The 22,953-nt window shown below is 28.5% G+C and overlaps 1 protein-coding gene across 4 annotated transcripts; it reads left to right on the top strand.

The window, feature by feature from the left end:
- Window positions 1-334: 334 nt before the first annotated feature.
- LOC106680735 (ankyrin repeat domain-containing protein 13D) lies at window positions 335-22,078 on the top strand. Of its 4 annotated transcripts, none has more exons than XM_014420654.3 (14): window positions 335-591; window positions 1,945-2,080; window positions 2,352-2,476; window positions 2,550-2,595; window positions 5,316-5,459; window positions 6,457-6,522; window positions 10,186-10,366; window positions 10,476-10,683; window positions 11,820-11,948; window positions 12,026-12,176; window positions 14,742-14,903; window positions 16,247-16,350; window positions 16,828-16,910; window positions 21,316-21,712. In XM_014420654.3, exons 1-14 carry the CDS (start codon window positions 469-471, stop codon window positions 21,566-21,568), a joined length of 1,911 nt encoding a protein of 636 aa, XP_014276140.1. In that variant the 5' UTR covers window positions 335-468; the 3' UTR covers window positions 21,569-21,712. The 4 variants fall into 4 exon arrangements, with proteins under 4 accessions (XP_014276140.1, XP_066905852.1, XP_014276142.1 ...); XM_067049751.1 differs by lacking the exon at window positions 21,316-21,712 and adding an exon at window positions 19,812-19,944; XM_014420656.3 differs by lacking the exon at window positions 21,316-21,712 and adding an exon at window positions 18,344-18,461.
- The last annotated feature ends 875 nt before the right edge of the window (window positions 22,079-22,953 follow it).

Here is a 22,953-nt window from a genome sequence, read left to right as displayed (position 1 = left end):
GTATAGCGCACTATCAGTTCACTTTATCACAAAAGAAATTTAGAAAAATAGCTGTTAAATATTTATCAACAATATGATGGTACCGTTTTAGGTTTCTTTAAAAAAATTTCATTACAGGAACATTTTTTTTAATAATACTTTTGATTATTAACAATGTAGGTTGTGTGAAATTCATAAGAATAATATATAATCCTGTTGTCATTCGTGGTGGTTATTAATACAAAGGTTATGTATTTACTAAGTCAAAATCATTTTAGTTAGTCGTTTCGTTGCCGGCAGGTAGCCGGTTCTTTAATTATTGTATTGTGTTTGATCCGCAAAATTTCAATTTTGATGGAAACTGCAGTGCATTTACCTATAATATAATGGCCTTTTATTTTTCTAGCAGAATACAAAGTTGTAAAGTTATTAGTCATTCCTTAGTCATTATGAAATTACTGATAAATAGATAATTTTAGTGCTACTGAAATGGCAGAAAGTCCGAAATTAATGAGTATTGATGATATAAAGAAGGATTATCCTATTCACCTCCTAGTTTGGAACAATGTATATGATGAGCTGAAACAGTATTTAGCTGGAGATGGTATTGGTGTAGGTATATTTGAAGACATTATAATTTTTGGACAGGCCTTTCTAGTTTATTTATTTTTAAAAAAATATTTGGCCTTGATTTTAAAAATTTTCTCCTCTGTTGTATTAGAACCTGTTGATTTAAAAATTATCTCTATTTAATTAGGGTGTAGGTAAAAATTATAACCTAATGCCATCCTTATCTATTGGTTTCTTCCATGCACAAATAAGTGTTTAGCCTATGAGCATAATTGATAACATACTGTATCATTTGACAACATGTTACCAGTTGCAATTAAACATTTAATATTTTATTTTCATATTCAAGAATAAATTAGTTGATTATTCATTGTTTAGTGTATAATATTAATTTGACAGTAGTGTTTTATCGTAAATCATATCTTAATTTAATCTGGTTTCTTATTGGATATGAAGAACATTCATTGACTATTTCTTAGTGTGCTAATCCACTTAAATGAAGCCAGGCAAGTTTTGAAACCTTTCAATAACTATGGGCTTGTATTTCCCATTACCATATACATATCTATTCATCCTTAAAACCTTTCCTCTCATTTCCAATTGATGTGTTCTTTTATCCTCAAATTTTCTAAAATTTAAAAGTTATTTTTTACAATAAATTGACTTTCATAATGAAATAAATCATTATTTACTGCTGTTTATGAAAAATGTTATAGTAATACATTTTTCTGCCACTAAACATTATTTGCTTATAGTATAAAGTATCTCTTACCTTTGATTTGTTAAAATTCTTGGTGACTTTGAGGACAATAATTTCAGTATGAAGCTTTATAATCAGTGAATTTGCTTTATTTGAAAATTTAATCTTTTATAAACTACATTAAATATCATAATTTATGATCTGTTTAGATCTTATCGCTGAACAAATATCACTGGGTCTTCTGAAATAGTAGCTCAATTTTTTGTTATCTCCTGTTTTTCAACGAGTCTTGTGAATGTGATCTAATTTTTTCAAAATGTCAATTGAAAGTAATTTTAGTTTCTATGATTTGATTAAGTACAGTTGTACAATGTAAGAAGATGGTTTAAAAAATAACTAATAATGCAGGAATTGTTCAAAAACATACATTGAATTGTATTACAATTATGTCCATGTATGTATAATGCATAATAATTTTTTTTTATGTATTTATTTTTCATCGTTTTTATAAAATATGCAAAATTAATCATTTACAAGAAGTTAACTTAAGTAAAGAAAATTTTTCAAATAATGCAATGCTTATTTAAATATTGGGCGTTTATTAGCAAAACATATTCTTAGTTGAAATAGTAATTGAATTATAATTTACCATTATTATAATTATTCTCTACTAATTATCAATGTATTTGTTTAAGGATGAAATTGAAAAAAAAGATGTTCGGGGGCGCTCTCCTCTTATGTTGGCTGTCACCCTTGGACATCTTGAAGCTGCTAAGCTACTCATGGAAAAAGGGGCCAATGTTAACACCGTCAACAGTGAAGGGTGGAATGGTAAATATTTTTAATTTTATGAATCTACCTAGTATCCTCCATACCCTTATAATTCCTCATCCATACTATCATCTTTTTTCAGTCAGTATTTGAAGAATATATTTCTTATCACCAAAAATTTTAATTGTTTGGATGAAAATTGAAAATGAATTTCATTAATGGAAACATTGGAAATATTGTTAAAAATAAAATTTGTTGTATTTTCAATAATGTTCAATACTTGCTATTAAATTATGTTCAAGTTTTGCTAATAAATTATGAATTTATTTAGTGGTTCAGGAGGCTGTGGCTACTGGTGACCCAGAGCTGGTTCAGACAGTTCTTGAGTGGCGGGATTACCAAAGGTATACATCTCGAGTTGGAGGCGTTCCGGAACTCTTGCTTAAGTTGAAAGAGGTGACTAAATTGAAAATGCTATTTAGTTTTTGCTTTTATTTTTACTGATCATGAAAATGTACAATGCTTACAGGCTCCTGATTTTTATGTGGAAATGAAATGGGAGTTCACTAGCTGGGGTAAGTAATTAATTGACTTTTCATTGTTATCTAATTTAATAAATTTCTTTGTATTTATTGACTTATTATGCCATACTTCTTATTTTAATTAATAAAATTATAAGATAGGGTTACCAGACTCACATTACAACAAAACTAGGTCCACAGGAGTTGATGCAGTTTCATGGCTGGTAACAATTTTTTGTGCCTTCTAAGAGCAGCAAACTGACTTGGTTTAAGCATATGTGTAATAATGGAAAGGGTCACTCTAAGGAAAATTATAGGGATCTATACTGGTTACTTTAAAATAAATTAAAGTGTGTTCAACTTCAAATTAATAGGATCACCCATGTGTAGATTCTGTTACACAGAATGAAACGGGTTATCTCATTGTCTGTCGATTCACAGGTTTGAGGTTTGCACTGTTACACTTGTGTAATTGATCAACCTATTAAATTTATTCTAATCTTAAGCTTTAAACAGCTCATTATGACGATGGTGCACGATAGGCCTCACTGGCTATGGTGCATTAAGCTTTATTAAAAAGAATCAATTATAAATAATACTGATTAATAATTAGTTGTAATCATACTATTATATTTACTGGACAGTCAGTTTTACATTTGTAATTGCAACTCCAACAAACTTCTGGAACAATCTTTATCAAAATTTTGCTAAATAATCTTCATAATTCCTGCAATGTTTACCAATAATAAAATCTGCCAATTTAGTTTATTCATTTATAAAGGAGAAGATTCGGTTTGTTTGAATGCCCTTATTTCAGAAACTACTGGTCTGATCTGAATTTTTTTCATGGGCCTATATTCAATCGTTTATAAAGAAGGCTTTAGGGTTTATGATATCAGACCCCAAAGGAAAGGAGCAGTAATCATTTTATAAAAAGCTTGCCTTTCTACATTTTTGTAATAATTGTCATAACTTCTTACTCGTGAAAGCTAATTTATTATGCAAACTTTTTGATAAGTTATCAAATAATATGTATATAATATCAAAATGAGTATATACTTTATGTATTTGTCCATCTATATATGTTGGAAGATTTAACTGTTAAGAAAGGTTTGTTGTTTTTGATCCTGTTCCTTTTAAATGTCCTGTTAAATGTAAGAAATGAAACTAAACAACATTTTATAGTTTTTTTAGTAGTTTAGATAGTTTATTGTTGAATTGTCATTAGTTGTATTTAATTATGTTTGAGTCTGCTGTTTCTCCTGTCTTTTTGCTGAAACAAAGTGTAATAATTATATATTATGTTTTGTATTCCTTCTTATGAGTAAAACAGCCAACTGAAGACACCTTCTGTCAAGTCTTTATTTTTTTTTTTGTGATTAGTCCTATATTTAATAGTTTGAAATATTTTCCCAAATAAATATTAGATGTTCTATAATTAATTAGATATACTTGTTCACACACTCACCTTGAATGAAAGAGGCACGTATAATCCAAATCGTGAGGCATAGCTAGTAAAACTAAGTAAAAGTCAAGAATGTTTCACTGTTCGTTAGCGAATGTGTAAATAGGAATTTGTTTTAAGTTATCGGAGAATATATTCACTTTTTTCTCTGATGGACTCTAATTGATAACACTAGAAAAACAACTTCATACCACAAATTTTGTCACAACAGCTGTTTACACATTCAGCATGTGTTGGTGACTGTGTTTTCAGTTATAGAATAACAATTGAGTGTTAACCCAGCCTCAGATCTAAGCCTGAAGTAACAATCAAGTGTCTAAGCCTCATCAAAATGGCACGACCTTCTAGTAATCAGTCATCCTTAATTATGTTTAGGGATAGTTTTTATTAAAACACCTTTATTTATAAATATCAGTAGTATACCTATATGAATTGCTAGTTAACCATTTTTTGCATATTAAAAGTTAGGAGCTTTTATTCCGGGAAAAGGAGTTGCTCAAGAAAGGTATGAAAATTAACACCTCCAAGAGTAAAGTGCTGGTTATGGTGAGAGAAGAAAAGGAAGACATCCAATTTACCTGCAAAAGTGAAGTACTTGAGGTAGTGAAGGAATACACTTACCTAGAGACCATAATCAGTAGCTCAGGTAAAATAGACACTGGAGATATCTAACAATATGCAAGGCCAATCAGGTGCATTACCAGATTGCTAAAAGTATCATCGGTCAATGCGAAGTAGATAAGAAGACCAGGATTCTCATGTATAAGACTGTCTGCTTGTCTACTCACCTACAGCTGGGAAAACTGGACCGCGTTATACAGGCATATCGGTTGCATAATAGCAGCAGAAATGAGGTTCCCCTGTAGTTCTGTTAGGAAAACTAGGAGAGATTGCATTAGAAATGAGAGCATTAGGGAGCAGCTAAAAATTCTTGAATTCAAAACCACTCTGGAAAGCTGAGTGCTCAAGTGGTTAGCGCATCTCTACTACATAAACGTGTACATTGATCCAATAAAAGTTTTGGAGGCTTGACCCTCTGGAAGGAAACCATGAGGATGTCATAGAGTATCTTATCAGGAATATTTACAAAGGATAAGAGGTAGAAGAGGCAAATGGAGCTGTTAAGTTGTTGCCGAAAGTAGTGCCTGTTCTGGTTAGAGGCTCCTAGATGCAAGTAATAGCATATAAAGAAGATGAGCTTTTGTCCTGGAGGATAGCCATGGTGAAAAAATTTGAATAGAAGTTCTAAATTATAAGATTTGATATTGTTGTGGAAACTTTATTTTTAAATTAAAGTATGATGTTGCAGTTCCATTGGTGTCGAGTATGTGCCCAAGTGATACTTATAAAGTCTATAAGCAAGGGTCCAAAGTCCGTATCGACACTACCTTGCTAGGCTTTGATCAGCACAAGTGGCAGAGGGGGAACACTAGCTTTATCTTCCAAGGCACAAGTAAGTCAATTTTAAACATTTCCATTAAGAACTATTTAGACATATAAAATATACTAAAATTGTCATTAATATATTATTATTTATGTTGTTTTTTACTTTAGATTATTATGTATAATACTGATTTCTTATGAACTTCTTCTATCTTACGTGTAATTTATAATTTTGGTAGACAATGGTCAGATAATATGATAATAAAAAAAAAACTTCTAGAGGGCTTTCGAACATCCGATTCTGGAATTTTATTTTATTTTTGAGATGATAATGACAATACATTCTTACTTAAATTAACTTTTTATATATTGGCATACAATCTAATATTGTTAGTCAGACTAATATGTGGGACCAATGAGTTGTCGCATCATCAAATATTCCGGACTACTGAGTGCCTCAATAAAACTATGAAAAATAAATAATTAAGTTTAAAATAATAGAAAGCTAAATTAGTTCAATTAATACTTATTTACTGAGAAATTATAATAACTATAATTTGGGTTGTTTGATGTTGATTGTTGAAAATATTCTTACAAGAAAGTAGTCCTTTCTCTTCCCTGCTTGTCCATTATAACTGGGATAGTGTCTTTTTTTGAATGCCATTTAAAATGGCTTATGATATAGATTATGAACTTTTGTTCTGATAAAAAAAAATGTTATATTCAAGTTAGTTAATTTCTTATTTACATGGATTCTGTAATTTAAAAAGATTTAGGCATAAAATTTGAATATGATGTGTTTAGTATTATTTGTTTGTTTTTCGGAAGGTAGACTGGGTGGCAGTCAAGAAAGATGTAAAAAATAGCTGAATAAACTATTTGTTAGTCACTCTGACTGATAAATATTTTTTTATTCTCCCGTGTATACCTTTTTTTGACTGCCACCTAGACCATCTTCCTGCAATTAATTAGGGCCAATTAATAATCTTCCAATATTATTTGTTTATTTTGTTATAGTGATTTTTTCTTTGTTTTTTTTTTTTCTTTTATTCATTTTGGCCTGGTAGCAAATAGGGCCACAACTCCCTTAAGATGTGACAGGAGCTATATATTCACACTTTCCAAGAAAACAGGTCTGTTGACAAGTATCACTGTTTAGGAGATATATTTATTTTTAGTCTGTTTATTAAATGCTTCAGCCACTACTGTAGAATTTCACATCACTCATTGTCATGGATTAAAGATGATTCACTTTAGAAATATGATAGGCCTTGTTAAATAATTGATTGATGACATTCCATCAAGTCTGATAGTATGCTATGATTCATAATTAATAAGTATATAAATTATATAAGTATATAAATTTTAAAATTTGTGTTGTATATTTATTATTCAAATCGTATTATGAATTTTGCTGTGTAAATAATGTAGTATTGAATAATCTAAATTAGGTTGTTGTTTTATTTTCAGTTTAGGTAATTGTTTTATTGATTCAATGTTTAGTTTTTCAATAGGTATTTTAAAGTAGTTTAAATATTAGTGGTGGTTTTATGTTTTGATGATTATTTGATGTAAGATTTCTATAAATTAAAATAAAAGTTACAAGCTATAGGTATACCTAACACTAAAGCTAAAACTGGATTTATTTATACTTCCCCACCGAGGTGAATCTTGGGGAGAAGAAAGAGCCTCAGTATTGGAGTGCTTCAATAGTGGACTTGGTGTGCTTGTGTTTGCCTCACCTCAAATTTGTTCCTTGTAATAATGTTGCGAGGACCTTTTTTTTTTTATTTTATGTTCTTTACCTTGTTCATAATATAAGTGCCATAACTCAGAAACAGTAGTATGAATCTGTTGTTTTTATACTTTTGTGCTTATTAAATTCATGGAAAATGCACATTTTGTAAAGTTAAAATTAAATAGAAGTAAAACATTTTTTTTTCTCATTTTGGAAAAGTTCCTGTGTTTATACAAAAATTTTAAAAATGATAAAAATAATGGTACGTGTTTAAAGTTTGTCCTTCTGCAGTATCGTTTGTTATTTTGGTTTCTCACTGTAATAGATTATTGTTAATTCTTCTTTCATTATATCTAATGTGTTATGATAATTTTCGTCTTCTGAAATTAATTGGAATGTACAATTTATTACTTATATTTCTTGTCTAATATCTAGTTTATTAAAATTTAGTTCCAAGTTATTTAATCTGTAACCAAGACAGTTACTATTCAAGCTAAGTAAGCATATTTACTAAACACTTTGAATGATGAGTAAAATAGCACCTAAGAGCTTCTTTTTGTTCTATAATATGACTGCTGGTGTCGACTGCTTTATGAGTTGCTATTGGTATGTTTAACAGAATGCACACTTTAATATGAGCTTTTTCACACCATGAAATGAACTCACTGATGGTATTGTGTGTTCTGAAGAGATTTTTTGTTTAGGCCAATTTTTTTAAGTGACTTCTTTAGGCAGCTTGCTTACACAGTCGAATAACTTGCATAGCTCATAGTTAAATGACAGTTTTATTTTTAGTTGTATGAATGAGAAAATTGTCAAAATAATCCTTTTTTGGATACTGCAGGAATATGATTCCAATCTATTGGTATTTCTTCTGCATACTTCACTCATGTTATCAGAATTCCTTATTATTTAATAAAAAAAAAAAAAAAGAAATAGATTGAGAGAAAAATAAATAAAATTTATGTAATAAATAATAGTTTATAACTCTTACTACTGTTCTCTTTGCTGTCATTAATTATATAATTAACTTTTGGTGTAGTGATTTTGTTCATTATTTGCTGTAGATATGCTTAGTGTTATTTTCAAAGTATCAAGAATCAAATGTATTTACCTTGATTTTTTTTTCTTATTGTTATATTTCTTTTAAACTATCGTTAGTGAAAATTGATTATAAATCATGATATAAACTTATAATAGCATTAAATAGAAAAGTGAAAATATTTATATTATATTGATTTAGAAGAAATTATGAAAACGAGACACGGTTTCCACTTAGTTCACTTTGACTTAGAGCTGTTGATTCATTAATCAGTGTGCTATTTACTTACCTCAATGTTGTTAAGAAACACACAAAATATTAGTATCAAGTATTTTTTGCACGGAGAGAGTGGATATATTTACTAATGACTTTTAATTGTAAATACATGGAAATATTTGTATTTGGGTGGAGTCACTATTTGAATGGTTAGGTTGCAAAAGAACTGTTGTTAAAGTAGCAAGTTTCTCTCTTTTCAAGCCCAAAGTAATTAGACATAGAGTTGTAACTGTATGCCTAATGTTAACTGTAAATTTAATAGCTCTAGATGTCAATTGGCTGTTAAGGAATTTGTCCATGTATCGTAACCTACCTCTAGGTATTAATATTTTCATATTCTTAAAAAAAATTTCATTGTATGTGCCATCCCCAACAGAAGCGCTTGTTGAGCTTCTCTTAGCTCACCAATGGACAATTCTAATCTATCCATGCCTGCCATTGGGATTAATATATTTATCAATATTACTAAGGACTTACCACTATGGCCTAACTTTATTAACACTTTATGCTTCGATATTACTAAGTATCTATATAATTTGTATAGTTCTTTTAATTACTCTTTCAGTTCCTGATATTTTTTAAGTTTCTCTTTCACAGTTGTGCTTATATTATTACTATATAGAATCAAAACATTAACAAGTATTCCTTTTTTTCTTGCTCAAATTTTTAAGGATATCAGGTCTATTATTAAGCTGTATGGTCTGTAATAATTTGAGGTGTTGTTGGATTTCTAAGGCATTTAGTTCCTTGATGCTTTCTTTTTTATTTATCAGAATTTTCTGTATATTGACCACTATTCCTTTGTGGGATGGAGCTTCCCTTGGAAGTCTAGAACGCATTTATCAAGACCCTATGGCATACCAATGCCACCAGAAAAGGATGATATGGTTTCAACCAAGTTTTGTAGTTTTTTCATATAGTTTGAGGCCCATGTACCAGTTGTGACTGGCTTTAATTGACTCGTCTTAGATGATAAGTTACTATGTACTAGTATTCAAATAATTTTTTATCAAATGAAACTGTTATTTTTAATTGCTATTCAAATTATTGGTAAAAGTATTTATTGTTTAGTGACAATAACAATTTTCCAGTAATACTGTTAAGGCTGGGTACTGATACAAGTAACAGGAGAATAATTTTGTTTCCTTGTTATTTGTTTACCATTTTTTTAAAATTACTCTTTATGATTTTCTTTCAATTAACTAACCATTGTAACTGTCGAATCGCTATGAATTTCACTGGATTTGAATGGCTGGTTTAAATAAACAATAACTGAGGGCTTAGCACTTGGCAAAGTAACTTAATTAACCAAACCATTTTAGCTAAGGATTTGGGATTAATTTTTCTGTATTGTTGACTTCGATCTTGTGTTCTTGATTTTGATGGTTTATGTAGCAATTCTGATAGGTCCAAACAATTTTTACAGTATAATTCTTAATAAAACAGAACATGATGACAAGTCAGGTTTCATTTGTAGTTGCATTAGCTGATTGTCATTGTAAACTAATAGTTGTGAATGGAATAATAGTGATAAAAAAATTGTGGTAATTTTTTTTTTAAGATTTTCAATTTTGTAGCTAAACTTTTTGATTTTCATAAAACAAAAAACTGATAATATGGTTCTTATAATTACTGCATTGAGCTCATGTTTTGGCATTTTGATGTTAATTAATTTAAAAAGTTTAGGTTTGTGCTTGGAGTTGAAATAATATCATTTTTTTTTTTTTTAATTTTGATCAGATGATGAAGCTACTATAATGGAAATTGACCATGAAAATAAACAAGTTTTCTTTGAGGAAATGAAGGTTATAACGACAGCTGATCTCCAAATCCTTCAGCCCAATGCAGAGTCTGTCAGTGCCAGGCTCACCACACCCATCGTAACGACGTATGTTGATACTGACAAGATATGTTTTGAAAGGTAATGCTCTTTAAAAGTATTCTTTAATTTAAATTTTTTTAAATTATTCTCTCTAACTTTTTTGAAACTATTAAGTTTCATTGATGAATTAAGAAAAATATTTTTTTAGGAATAAGAGTGGGCTTTGGGGCTGGAGACAAGACAAGATGGAAGTTGTAAACGGACGTGACTGTAAAGTTTTTGGTGCAAGTAACGTCGAGCTGGTGACCAAAACACGATGTGAACATTTATCTGATCAAGATAAAGCCAAATATAAGGGAAGCAAGACGCCTCTACAGTTCCTTCTTGGGATAGACGAAGAGAGGACGGCAGGTCAAGTGAGTAGCAAAACCTTTCTTCAACTTGGTACTGACAGTTAGCTATCCCTAGTTGTTAATATTATTTTTTTGTGCTTAAAATATTTAAGGATTTTGTGACATTAAATACAACAGACTTCTTATTTCATAAACATTGGTCAAGGTAAATATCTATCGACTTTTTTGTGATATTTCTCTCTAAGCTATTAGCAGTAAAATATTCTTCTAGAGATTTCCCATAGTATTTTTGCCATTTAATTATATTACTGAATCATTGTATATAATTGAAATTGAAATAATTTTATATTTACATTCTTGTTCAGGTAATCAGTAAATTTCCAATGGATTAAAATTCTAAAAGATGATGGGTTTTACACTTCAGCTTGATTTCTTTTATGTATCATAAAATTCAAATTCAGTTCAAAGTACAGATGGACTTATATTGCATTATTCTAATTAATGCTTTAAATGCAATTTAAGTGGAAAATTGGTTGTATGAACCCGATCCAAGATTGATTCCCATTTACCTACCTATCAATACTACCTAAGTCAGCTAATTGAAAATAATAATTTATACTTAAAATAATAAAAACTGTAATCTAAACAGAGCAAGAAATAAACTGCTGAGGGTTTGTGAAATTGTATAGTCATTGCTGGAGTATTATATTTACAATTGGTTTGAAGTGTCTGTGAAGACAAATTTAAAAGCTTGTGTTCAGAAATTTTAGAAAAAGAGCTGACATGATGTAAGAATGTATTACAAAGTGGAATCCTTTAGGTAATGTGTTGGTGAAGCTCTGGAAATAGTAAATTGTGTGTTTTAAATATATTTTATTTTGTAAACATTAATCCAATAGCAGTAAATCGTTTGCCCTGGTACTCTTAGTCTGTTTCCTTAGAATCCATTTTTGTTGTTCATAAAAATATGAAGTTTTTGTCCCCTTCTGCTAGAATCAGACACATCTCTAATGTCAATATACGTTGCTGTCTTTAACTGATGGATTCAATTGGTTGTTGGATTCTATTGATGAAATAGGTGATCATTTTAGAAACTTGCTCTGCAAGTGTACGAATAATACTCCTACAAATATAGTGATATTAGTCTTTATTTTACTGAGCGATTTTATTATATCATCAAATAATTCAACATTTAACAGGTGGAATATACTCATTCAGGCAACCCATGCCAGATCACCCCGGAGGAATATTTCTCCCCTGGTGTTTCCCTTGGTACCAGGGATATAGGGAGACCAAAAGAAATAACAACAAAAATTCAAAAGTTCAAGGTAATATAATCAGTTTTATTAAAAATATCTATTAGTCAAAGACTGTAAATGATTCAATAAAACATGGTGTTGAACAGGCCACCCTCTGGTTGAGCGAGGACTACCCCCTCAGCTTGCCTGAGCAGATCATTCCAATCATCGACCTAATGGCCATCTCAAACTCTCATTTTGCAAAGCTCAAGCATTTTATTGAGATGCAGCTACCAGCAGGTTTTCCGGTGAAGATTGGTAAGTAACTAATTTTTTTTTTTAATCTCCAATATTTTTAATCAAAAGATGATTCTCAGAATATGGATAAGTTTCATGATAGAATTCAATAATTTTGACTGGATTTAAATAAAAATTTTCTCAATGCCTACGTCATATATGGTCACGCTGCTATAAATCTTTTCAAGTGGCCAAAATCAAAAATGTTTTTTCTTGGAAAAGTTTTGAAAATACAGTAATGACAATAATAATAATTGGTGATATCGGTAATAATAAAACCAGCTTGAATTAAAAAAAATCTTTTATTATAATTTTTTAATTATATTTTTTATTTCCAAGGTGTAGAGCCTCTATTTCAACCAGCATTTCAGTTTTTTTTTTTAAATACGAATAATATAAAATGTTAACAGACAAATGAAAAAGTTTGATTTTATGGATTATTGAAATTTCACCGTTTATTGAAAATTTACAGTTGGTTAAACAAATTAAAAAAAATGTTCATCATTATGAAATATTCTCTTCTAGTAAGTTTATGAAATACTGGTTTTCAATAAATGGTAAATTTCATTAATTTAGAAATAGAACTTTTTTTCATTTTTCACCATTTTTTGAATGTTTAATGATATTTATAAAAAAAGAAAAAGAAATGAAATGTTTGTTGAAGTAGTGGTATACATACCTCAGGAATAATAAATGAAAAAAAATTGATTACATTATCTCACAAAACTGAGGTGTTTAATGTTTTTTTAAATGCTATTTATTATACAATAAATACACTTTATATGTAGCACATCCTGAGTACATACACATATGATAAGTTTGAGTAAATAAACAATAAAGTGATTAAGTCGACAGTTAGGATTAAAGAGATTAAATTCAGGACGTTGTGTTAATATTAACAATAAAGGTACATGGCAAAGGTATTTTATGAAGTAAATTCATGAGATGAAACATATTTTAATTTTTAATTATTTTATTTTATATATTGTTAATTACATTTTATTAGTTATAATTATGAAGAAATGTACCTTACTGTGTAAGTGTTAGACAAAAAAAAGTAGGTTGGACTTAAGTCGTAATGAACTAAGATTTGCTTGTAAAATAAGAATCATTCATATTTGACTTTAAGATTAAATGAGTTTCTTTAATATAACCTCTCTAAGATTTATTCACTTATTATTATTGACTGATGTTGATTCATTTACCGGTTTAACTAGGATCAGTTGTGTTTTATTAATATTGTTATTTGAAAAATACTGTGTGTATTGAATAAGTGTTTATTTGATAAACAAACATTTTGGCAAAAACACTTAAATAAAATAAAAATTATTCTCTAACATGATAAATATATATATTATTTAGAAATTGGTGATACCTTATTAAAAAAATAAATAAATTAAGGTAATACTAATGTTTAGTATTAAACAAAAAATCTGTACCACTACAACCTAGGAGCCAGTACTTTATAAGGAAGTACCATTACTAGACCAATAGTTGTGCAAAGAGATGATTTTAGTCAGAATCATGCTCGCCCATCAGATTTTTGCCCAATTAATTAGTGCCCACTTTATGATGCTGGGTGGACCCTGAGGGAGCTCCTGAATCCACAGGGTTGACTCACGCCTACACTAACAATAAATAATTATCTACCACAGCCAGTTTTGAAGTTAGTTCTCGGAGTTAGTAGCACAGCTCCTTATTACTGAACCACTTCAATCCCTATCTTTTTGAATATTTAATTTTTTTTCTTTGACCTTGAAGATATTCAAAACTAAAAAATGCACTTCAATTTTGGTTGACATCCTTTAGAGACTTGTATACATAGGTTATCAATTATGAAAAAAATGTGATTTTCCTGTTTGATAACATCTCTATACAATACTTCTTTAAAGGAACCACAGGGTACAAAGAGTTTAATTTCAATGGTTAATTATTTCTGTCATATGGTTAATTTGCCATTGTAATAAGCCAGTAAATTGATAAATATGATAATATATCTATTTATTAAATAAAACCAAAAATTGTATCCAATTTTGTCTCAACACTTTATTTTTCACTAGTCCAACGTTTCGGCCATTCCAGCCATCTTCAATACAAAACTCCTCCTCACATTAATTCACAATTTCTATTGCAGACTATTCTGCCCAGGTCATTTTCTTCATTCTAATTTCAAACCTATTTATTTAAAATTTAAAACCATTAACATTTATTTTTCTCTATAAAATTATCAACAATATAAAATACACCACCATATAACTGTATAAAATGTATTTTATATTGTTGATAATTTTATAGAGAAAAATAAATGTTAATGGTTTTAAATTTTAAATAAATAGGTTTGAAATTAGAATGAAGAAAATGACCTGGGCAGAATAGCCTGCAATAGAAATTGTGAATTAATGTGAGGAGGAGTTTTGTATTGAAGATGTCCTTGAAGATGGCTGGAATGGCCGAAACGTTGGACTAGTGAAAAATAAAGTGTTGAGACAGAATTGGATACAATTTTTGGTTTTATTTAATAAATAATTACCTTGTCTCAAAAAATTTTGAAATAATATAATTTAATATATCTATATTTGTTTTCAGAGATACCATTGTTTCACGTTCTAAATGCAAGAATTACATTTGGTAACATATTTGCACTTGATTCGCCAGTAGAAGGAGTGTCAACAATTGACGATGGGAACAAACTATCATGCGTTGTAGATGACAGTTGCTTTCAACCACCAGCTTCTTATGCGTTTATGGGTAATCAAATATTAACTTATTTATTTGCTTCATTTTTAAAAATGTTATTGTTATTTTATGAGGTATCCATATTTTTTTTAAATACTTTTGATAATAAAAATATATCACTTTCTTATGCCATTAAATGTAACATTATACTTATTCAGATGACACAGTAAATCATGGTAGTGAAGTTATTGTTGACTGTAGAAGTAATTCAAGAAAAACTTGGTTGGGGAAGGGATGGATGTGGTCAAGGTAAAAAACACAGTAAGTGTAAACTTATTTTTAAACTTTAAGATTTAGCAAAACAAGGTACAACTAAGAAAATATTAAAGTGGAAAAGAATAAATATAGGTATAGCAAGAAACATACAAGAGAATATAGAAACAATTGAATTGTTTTACAGGAAAGAATATAAAATTGTAATAGCATGTATCTGATATAAAAATTTGTTCACATGAGTTATGAAAAATAAAAATGTATGTATTAAAAAATAAAATATAGAAGTTATATTATCCAAAAGAATACATATTGTTGAACCATTAATAATGTGGATGTGATTTGCATCATAGATTAATTTAACAATATAGGTAATAAATAATGTAAGTTAGGTAGATTAAGTCAACATCATATTTAAAGGAAAAGTAAAGATAGAAACATAATAAAGAAAGTTATGGTGAGAAGGAGAAAGATTATAAAGAAAAATAATGAGTGAGAGAAACCTTTCTGTTGTAAGAGTATTACTGTCTATGATTTCATTACCATTTCATCTGGAATTCTAGATTTGTTAATACATATTTCATTATTTTTCTTGGTTTTGTACTTCTGTTGTTGTATCTTGTTTTGTCAGCACTGGTTAAAAATAAGTTTTCACTTAATGTATTGTTTATTACTTGATTGTACTATGCGACCAACTTCTCCTTCAGTTATAGTACAAATATAACACGTATAGATTTTTTGCATGGATTAAATTTGAAAAATAAGTTTTCCTGTTATCTTAAAGTATTGCTAAAGCATACATTGCCAAACATAATCTATTTATTTTCTGCCTTTTACTAAAACAATTATCTTTTACTTCCAGTTATACAAAATCACTGCTGTGGAAATCAACCTCCCTTCTGAAATTTCAGCCATTGTTTCAACTGAATGAATAAATGAAAAATTGACTGAAATATTATTTGTTTTTCTTAATTTATTCTGAAAATGTTTTTAACTTTTAGTTTAAGTTGTTTCTGTGTATTTGCAAAAGCTGCTTGTATTTTGCGAGCCAAATGAAAATGACTAAGAAATCAGCTTAACACTTCAATAATCTTTTACATTTTTTAATATTGTTCATTATTGTGCTTCTTGTTCTTGGTTAGGAGCTGACTCCCGCCGACAGGTCAACAACCTGGAGGAGGATGACGATATGCTGCAGTATGCTATCCAGCAGAGCTTGCTACAGTCAGGTCAGGATGATGATCAGGTTCGTATTTTGTGTTAGTTAATTTTTCTACCTCGCTAGATTACTTATGGGATTCATTTTTCATTCAGGATTCTGTAATTGAGTAGGATTAATTTATCAGAAAGGCGCTCAATTGAATGCTTTAAATTTCATAAAAAACAACTGTGAATTTCTTCCACATTATCTTAATTTAATCTCTTTAATATAATATTCTTTTTCCTTTATTTCTATTTTGTTACTTATTGATTTGTTTTGTTTTTTATTATAATATGGTTGTGGTAATTTATATTGGAAAAAAAAATAGTTGAATACATTAGCCTTACAGAGAAACCTACATATTTTACTTAATGTAGCAATGTTCATCAATACACTAGGTCTGTGTCTGTACAATTTGATTTTTCAATTTTATACTTGTTAATTTTTATTAGAATTTTTTAAAGATATGAAATGCTTTTACTTAATCATGGCTATATCTTATCCTTTAGTTTTGTATCTTAGGTTGATATATGGGAAGCTCTCCAAGCACAGAGGCCTAATACACCCTATTTAGGAGATGATGAGGAAGAAAAGCAGCTTCAAAGGTATTTTACTGTAGTCTTAATCAACAAGAACAGTTGGAATTTATATATTTCATAAATTAAAAAAAAAAAAAATAAATTGATCTTATTCAGGAACAGCTTGTATAAAGCAGATTTGATCTTACATGGGCTTATTACTATAGAGGAAAGAGTAATTTAGGTGTCATTAAAATATTAAAAATGTGGTTTACAAGCAGTAAAAACTAAAAAAATCAAAATTATGCAAAAATCACCATTATTGTTATATACTGTATTAATTATGTATACATTGGAAGTTTTCCTAATTTTGTTTGAATAAAAGTAAACTTGTAACCTAAAAGTGAGACTGAAAACTAAAATAAGAAGTTGCCACTAAGCACTACCAAATCAAACAAAATAATGAAGGGCTGGATTACATGGTAATACTAATGATACTTACGATTTGCTAAAAGCTTTTACTTTCTTTCTTTCCTGTTACTATGGGGGGATTTCAGTTTGTTTTCATCTCCCGCAGATTGTGGCAATTATCGGGCCCAACTAGTACTGGAGGCCAAGATTGGGATAATTGAGCTCGTATGATCTTAATATTTAAGTTGGTACAATCTAATGCATCCACAATATCTGATAAGTTAAAATGTGGGTATATATATGTAAAATCATAAAATTGTGATGTTAAATTCAGAATTTTAGATAATTAAAAGTTTCTTAACCTCCTAACATTAAAATAACACTTTTTTAAACATATTGGAAGATGATTGATTGATGGTGTGTAATCTATAAAAAGAAGATTGGCCCGGGTGTGGTCAAAAGAATTCAGATAGTAATTAAACTATTTATTGTGAGCCAACATATCCTACATTATAATTTTTTTTTGTTTATTTTTATATCATTTTTGCTTTCAAATATAATGCATTTATTAAGCAGCAGTCCCCCCACTCCTCTATCCTGCCTGTATTTTCCATTTTTGTGCTTGCCTCCATTCAGAAGGGTGGGTCTCCTATTTTGTTGATTATTTTCTAGACTTTTATTTTATTCTTCTATCCCTTGTTTTCTTTTTTTTTAGTCTGTATTGTATTTTCATTTTTTATTTACTCTAAGCGAAACATTGGCTCACAATAAATAGTTTAATTACTGTTTGAGTTCTTTGGACCGCACCCCGACCATCTTCCTATTATATTATACATTTTTTAGTAGTTAAAAATGGTTTTATATTTATTGTGAATAATACTAGTGAATTATATATTTAAATTTTTTTGTTTGTTTCTTTTCCTTTATTTGGTGCATAACCAACAATTTTATTTCATTGAGTGTGATTGGAAATCCCATTTGTCTTCAATAACTTTTCTTAATCATTTTTTTAGTCAATTGATACTTAGTTAACTTAAGTGTGATTTTTTTTCTAATTTACAATTTCAGATAATATATTTGTAGTTCATTTAAGGTGTTTTCTTCTTTAGGGGTAGAACTCCGTCCCCCAGAGCAAAATTACTGCCAAATTATTAAATTATTGATTTCTTTAAATTCAAAAGCCTCTCATAGAAAAAAGAAATAATAATACTTGCTTTGCTGTATGTTATATAAATTAATTTGACAGTTTGTTTGGCTTTTTTTGTTTAAAGATCTGTCAACATAAATTTAGTTGTTTTTTTTTTTCTTCTTATACATGTGAATGCTTGCAAGGTAACCGAATTGTATTATTAGTTCTTTAGTAGTAATTAATTTAATAATATTACAATCTATAATATGTTAATCGTGATCTGGTAAGACTATTTTAATTAGTAATAACAATTTTTAGTAGCTAGCTGGAGATTATTCAATTCATTGTCAGTACCTTGACCCTTACATTCCACATGGAATAATTATCAGATTTGCAACATTAATTTTGCCCAATTTTTATTTTCACCTTATATTTACAGAGAATTATTCAGTTAACTGGTATAATTAGATAATAAACTTAAAAAGCATTTGATTACTGCATAATTAGTTTGATTTATTCTCATACTTTTTTAAAATACATTTATAGATAACTCAAGTATGTTTCTTAATATGAATGCTTGTTTGAATGATTTATTAAGCTTCACCAATTGCTAATTAGTTGCAATACCCAATTTATTCATTAAGATATGTAACAATTGCTGTATTCACTTTTATAAGACTGTTCATATTTATTTTTCATGAACTTTTTCGTATTAAACTTCTGCAGAAAATTGCTTTTGCTATTTAAATCAATTGGAGTATTAACTTCTAAGTTAAACAGTTTATTTTACTTGTTTCTCCTTTTATGAGAATAGTTTGTTATGGCGTAATGTACATGCCCAGCTGTTCTTAATATCCTCAATCTCATTTTATAGTCCCAATTTCATAATATATATTTATATTTTTTTTCTTCTGGATTATTTAATAGGTTTTTTACTTCAATCTTTTATTTTTATTAATGAAATATTCATTATGCCTTTTCATTCTGTCCCTCGGTCTTCATGTTTTGATTCTAAAAATACTATTAGTTACTAAGTGCTATTTATTAATTGTATATCATTTTTTATTTTTAAAATTATTATCTTAAAATTTAGCCTTAATTAATTTTCTTTATAGCTAAGTTTTTAATTATTGATAATTTTTCATACTCTTTTCCATTATTGTTATATCTTGTATAGTTTCTTTCCTAATTGTTTTTATGCATCAATATCCATAATTAGTTATTTATAGTGTGATTTCTAATTTTAAATTTTGTTATATTTTTAAACTGTAACCAAAACATATATATTTATATATTTTCTTATATTTCATAATTAAGATTGTTCAAAATTGTTGATGGTTAAATAATGCCTAGTTCATTTTGTACTGACCACTGACACCTCACCTGTCTACGTATTGCTTCTAACATTTTTCTTATTCTATTGTTTTATGCTTTTTCTCTTATTTCAGTTTTTCAAATTATGAAAAATAAAAGGTTGAAGTAATTTGGCTGCTAAATTATGCAGAAGAAAAAATAAGCGGGAAATAACATAAATTGATGCCTTTGAATAAAAAATCTACCTAACAGAATATTTTTCTTTTCTGAGATCAGCTTTTGTTATTATCGATTTGTTTCTTAAACAAAAAAAAATCATTAAGTTTAAATAAATAAAATTTTATCCATTTTAGTCTTAAAACATTTTTATTCTATTTATAAGTCCGATGTTTCGGTCATCCTCAAAGACAATTTTAGAACCAAAACATTAAAAAAAATACTCCATGCAGGCTATTCTGCCCAGGTCATTTCTATCAGTCCTCAAATTACCTTAATTAGTCAATTTTTCAAATTAAATTATTTATCACAGTTGACAGTAGAATTTATCACATCAATCTTTACTGTTGACTTTAATAAATAATTTTAATTTTTAATTTAATTTGAAAAATTGACTAATTAAGATAGTTTGAGGACCTATAGAAATGACCAAGACAGAATAGCCCGCATGGAGTAGTTTTTTGTAATGTTTTGGTTCTAAAATTGTATTAAGATTGTCCTTGGGGATGGCCGAAACATCTGACTTATAAATAGAATAAAAATGTTTTGAGACTAAAATGGATAAAATTTTGTTTATTTGAACAATATTGATCAGTCTCAAAGTGTTAAGATTATAAATAAAAATCATAAAATTATTTTTCTTATCATTTTTACATGATTTGTTAGTGATAGTAGATTTTATTTATATTAATAAAATATGTCAATTGCATATATATGTATTGATTATTATAAGAACATTGATATATATTGGGGAAAATTGAGAGAAAACATCTCTTATCAACCTATTTTGAGGCAATCTCTCTCCCTTTGCATTGATCCTCAACAATATTTTATCCTCTAGGAAATGTATCCTTAGAGTTAGTGAAATAATGTTTGATTCTTGTTTAAAGTTTTTATTTATCTGCAGTCTATTCAGTTCAGTTTTGATCTCGGCCAGCCTTAGAATATTTATATGTGGTTTTCATACATATAATTAACCTAAATGTGTTGATATTTGTATTTCTAACTTTAGGGATATTGACATTTTTGTATTAGAATATTTGATGATTTGAAATATGGTACTATATTTAGAAGGAGGGGAAGAAAGAATGAATGAATGTACTTGTTTTTAATTGAATATAAATTACATCATTTCTATTCTTAAATGCTCATAAAGGAATAACCAAATTGTGATATTTGTAATCATGATCGATTTAATTCTGGTTTTACTTTTGATCAGTATCTTTCTAAATAAGAACTATTTATCTCTTTAAAAGTTTGAATTCTGAAATCAAAACTTCATTGAATGGATTATATTAGTTAATGTATTCAACCCACATTCACTATCCAAGCTATTATTTTTCACTTAATTAAATTTAGATAGTAAGTGTAGATAGTAGTTGCTGTTCATTAGCTGTAGTGCTGTATTGTTCGCTATAACAGAGCAATAGAGGCCTCCCTGTCCACAACGAGTAGCATCAGCGGCAGTGGTCTGGTCGAAACGGATGGCAACTCTCTCGAGGAAAATATACAGCAGCCGGCTAACAACACTACTGCTGCCGACGAGGATCTGCGACGCATCCTGGAACTTTCCGAGCAGGAGGAAAGGCAGAGGCTAGCTGCACTTGAGGCTGAGCGCCAGCGAGAGGAGGAGATGCTTGAGCAAGTGCTGAAATTATCTTTAATGGATAAATGATGTGTTGATGTTTCGGCTGGATGTTCAGTTACCAGATAGTTGTGCTTAAACAGAGTCAATTAAATATATAAAGTTCTTGCTTTTATGCATAACTTGCTTTCATGTTTACATTCGGAGAACATAATGTGCCTCTTGTATTCATGTATTGTTAGATTTAAAGGTTTATATTACCTCTATTGTAGGGTGATAGATAATGCCAATGTTTTGAATTTATCAAACGAACTTATGAATTTAAATTTTACATGCAAATCTGAATTGTATTTGCAAAGTAATATTAACTATTCAAGTGATATAATGTATGCTGTTTGGTTTCCTTTCTCACAATACATATGAGCACCATTCTATTTCTTAATATCCTATTTATTATGTATTGATTTCATGTTATTACATATATGTTTTAAAAATATATTGATTTTAATATAGATAAAGCAGGCTTAGCAGTTTTTATTTTTAAATAAAACAGTAACTATTAATTACCAAATTCATAAATAAAGTTTTAATTTAATATTCTTACAAATATATATTTTATTAAAAGTCCAGCTTCCTTTTTCTTATTTAGTTTTGAATAATATCTATGTTTCAGATAAATTTTAATTTTGAGAACTGGTACTATCTTCTGTAGTAATGATGTAAAAATTAGTAATTTATTTGCTCTCAGTTCTTGTAGATATTAGTTGAATCATTACTATTAAAAAATGCAAGTATATAATATTTAATATATTATATTCTTGAATTTACTCCAGCAGTTCATAAATTGAAATGATTTGGAAAAGATTAACAAAAAAAAAGTTGGTATTACCAAATTAATGGAGATGGAGAATGGGACTAATGAATTACTAGTTAGAATCCTAACTTTTCTTCTGCTTCCCAGGAAGCTAGTTGCATAACTTCCTTAATTTATTGGAATCTCACTTGCTTAAGATTAGTAAAAAGGCTACATTGAAAAAATGACTAATCTATGCAGGGATGCACTTTGTTGGTAATCTGATATGGATGCAGCATATTTGAACGTCTGTGCACCTTTGTAAATATATCAGAACAAAAGGAATCATACTATATGACAGAAAAACTAAGTTCAGTTATTTCCACAAATTAATCCATTGCTTATTTTTTACATAATCCTCAATTTTGTATTTTTGTTTTTTAAAAAGCAGCTTTTTGTGCATGGCAGTGATGGTATTAATTAAATATCTAAACTGTTTATTAAGTAAAATTGTTGATAAGTTGTATTTGAAATTTTGGTATTGTGATATTTGATACATCAAAGGATGAGAAAAACACTTGATTTTAGATTGACAGTCCTCTTTATATCATAAAAAGTTACCCTAAAAGAGAAAACGTTTTTCCATATAACACAAAATAAAAAAAAAATCTACAGGTATAAT

Source organism: Halyomorpha halys, unplaced genomic scaffold (genome assembly GCF_000696795.3).
Source record: "Halyomorpha halys isolate HHAL.00 unplaced genomic scaffold, Hhal_1.1 Scaffold284.1, whole genome shotgun sequence".
Taxonomy (NCBI): Eukaryota; Metazoa; Arthropoda; class Insecta; order Hemiptera; family Pentatomidae; genus Halyomorpha; species Halyomorpha halys.
The sequence above is the reverse complement of the archived record's forward strand: the minus strand, read 5'-3'. Positions and strand labels throughout refer to the sequence as shown.

What these genes read in the sequence shown, in the direction of transcription:
- LOC106680735 (XM_014420654.3), top strand. Translation starts at nt 469, where the DNA reads ATGGCAGAAAGTCCGAAATTAATGAGTATTGATGATATAAAGAAGGAT. An exon ending in TCTTGCTTAAGTTGAAAGAG is followed by an intron (nt 2,477 to 2,549) that starts GTGACTAAATTG and finishes CAATGCTTACAG; the next exon opens with GCTCCTGATTTTTATGTGGA. An exon ending in GAAGAAAAGCAGCTTCAAAG is followed by an intron (nt 16,911 to 21,315) that starts GTATTTTACTGT and finishes TCGCTATAACAG; the next exon opens with AGCAATAGAGGCCTCCCTGT.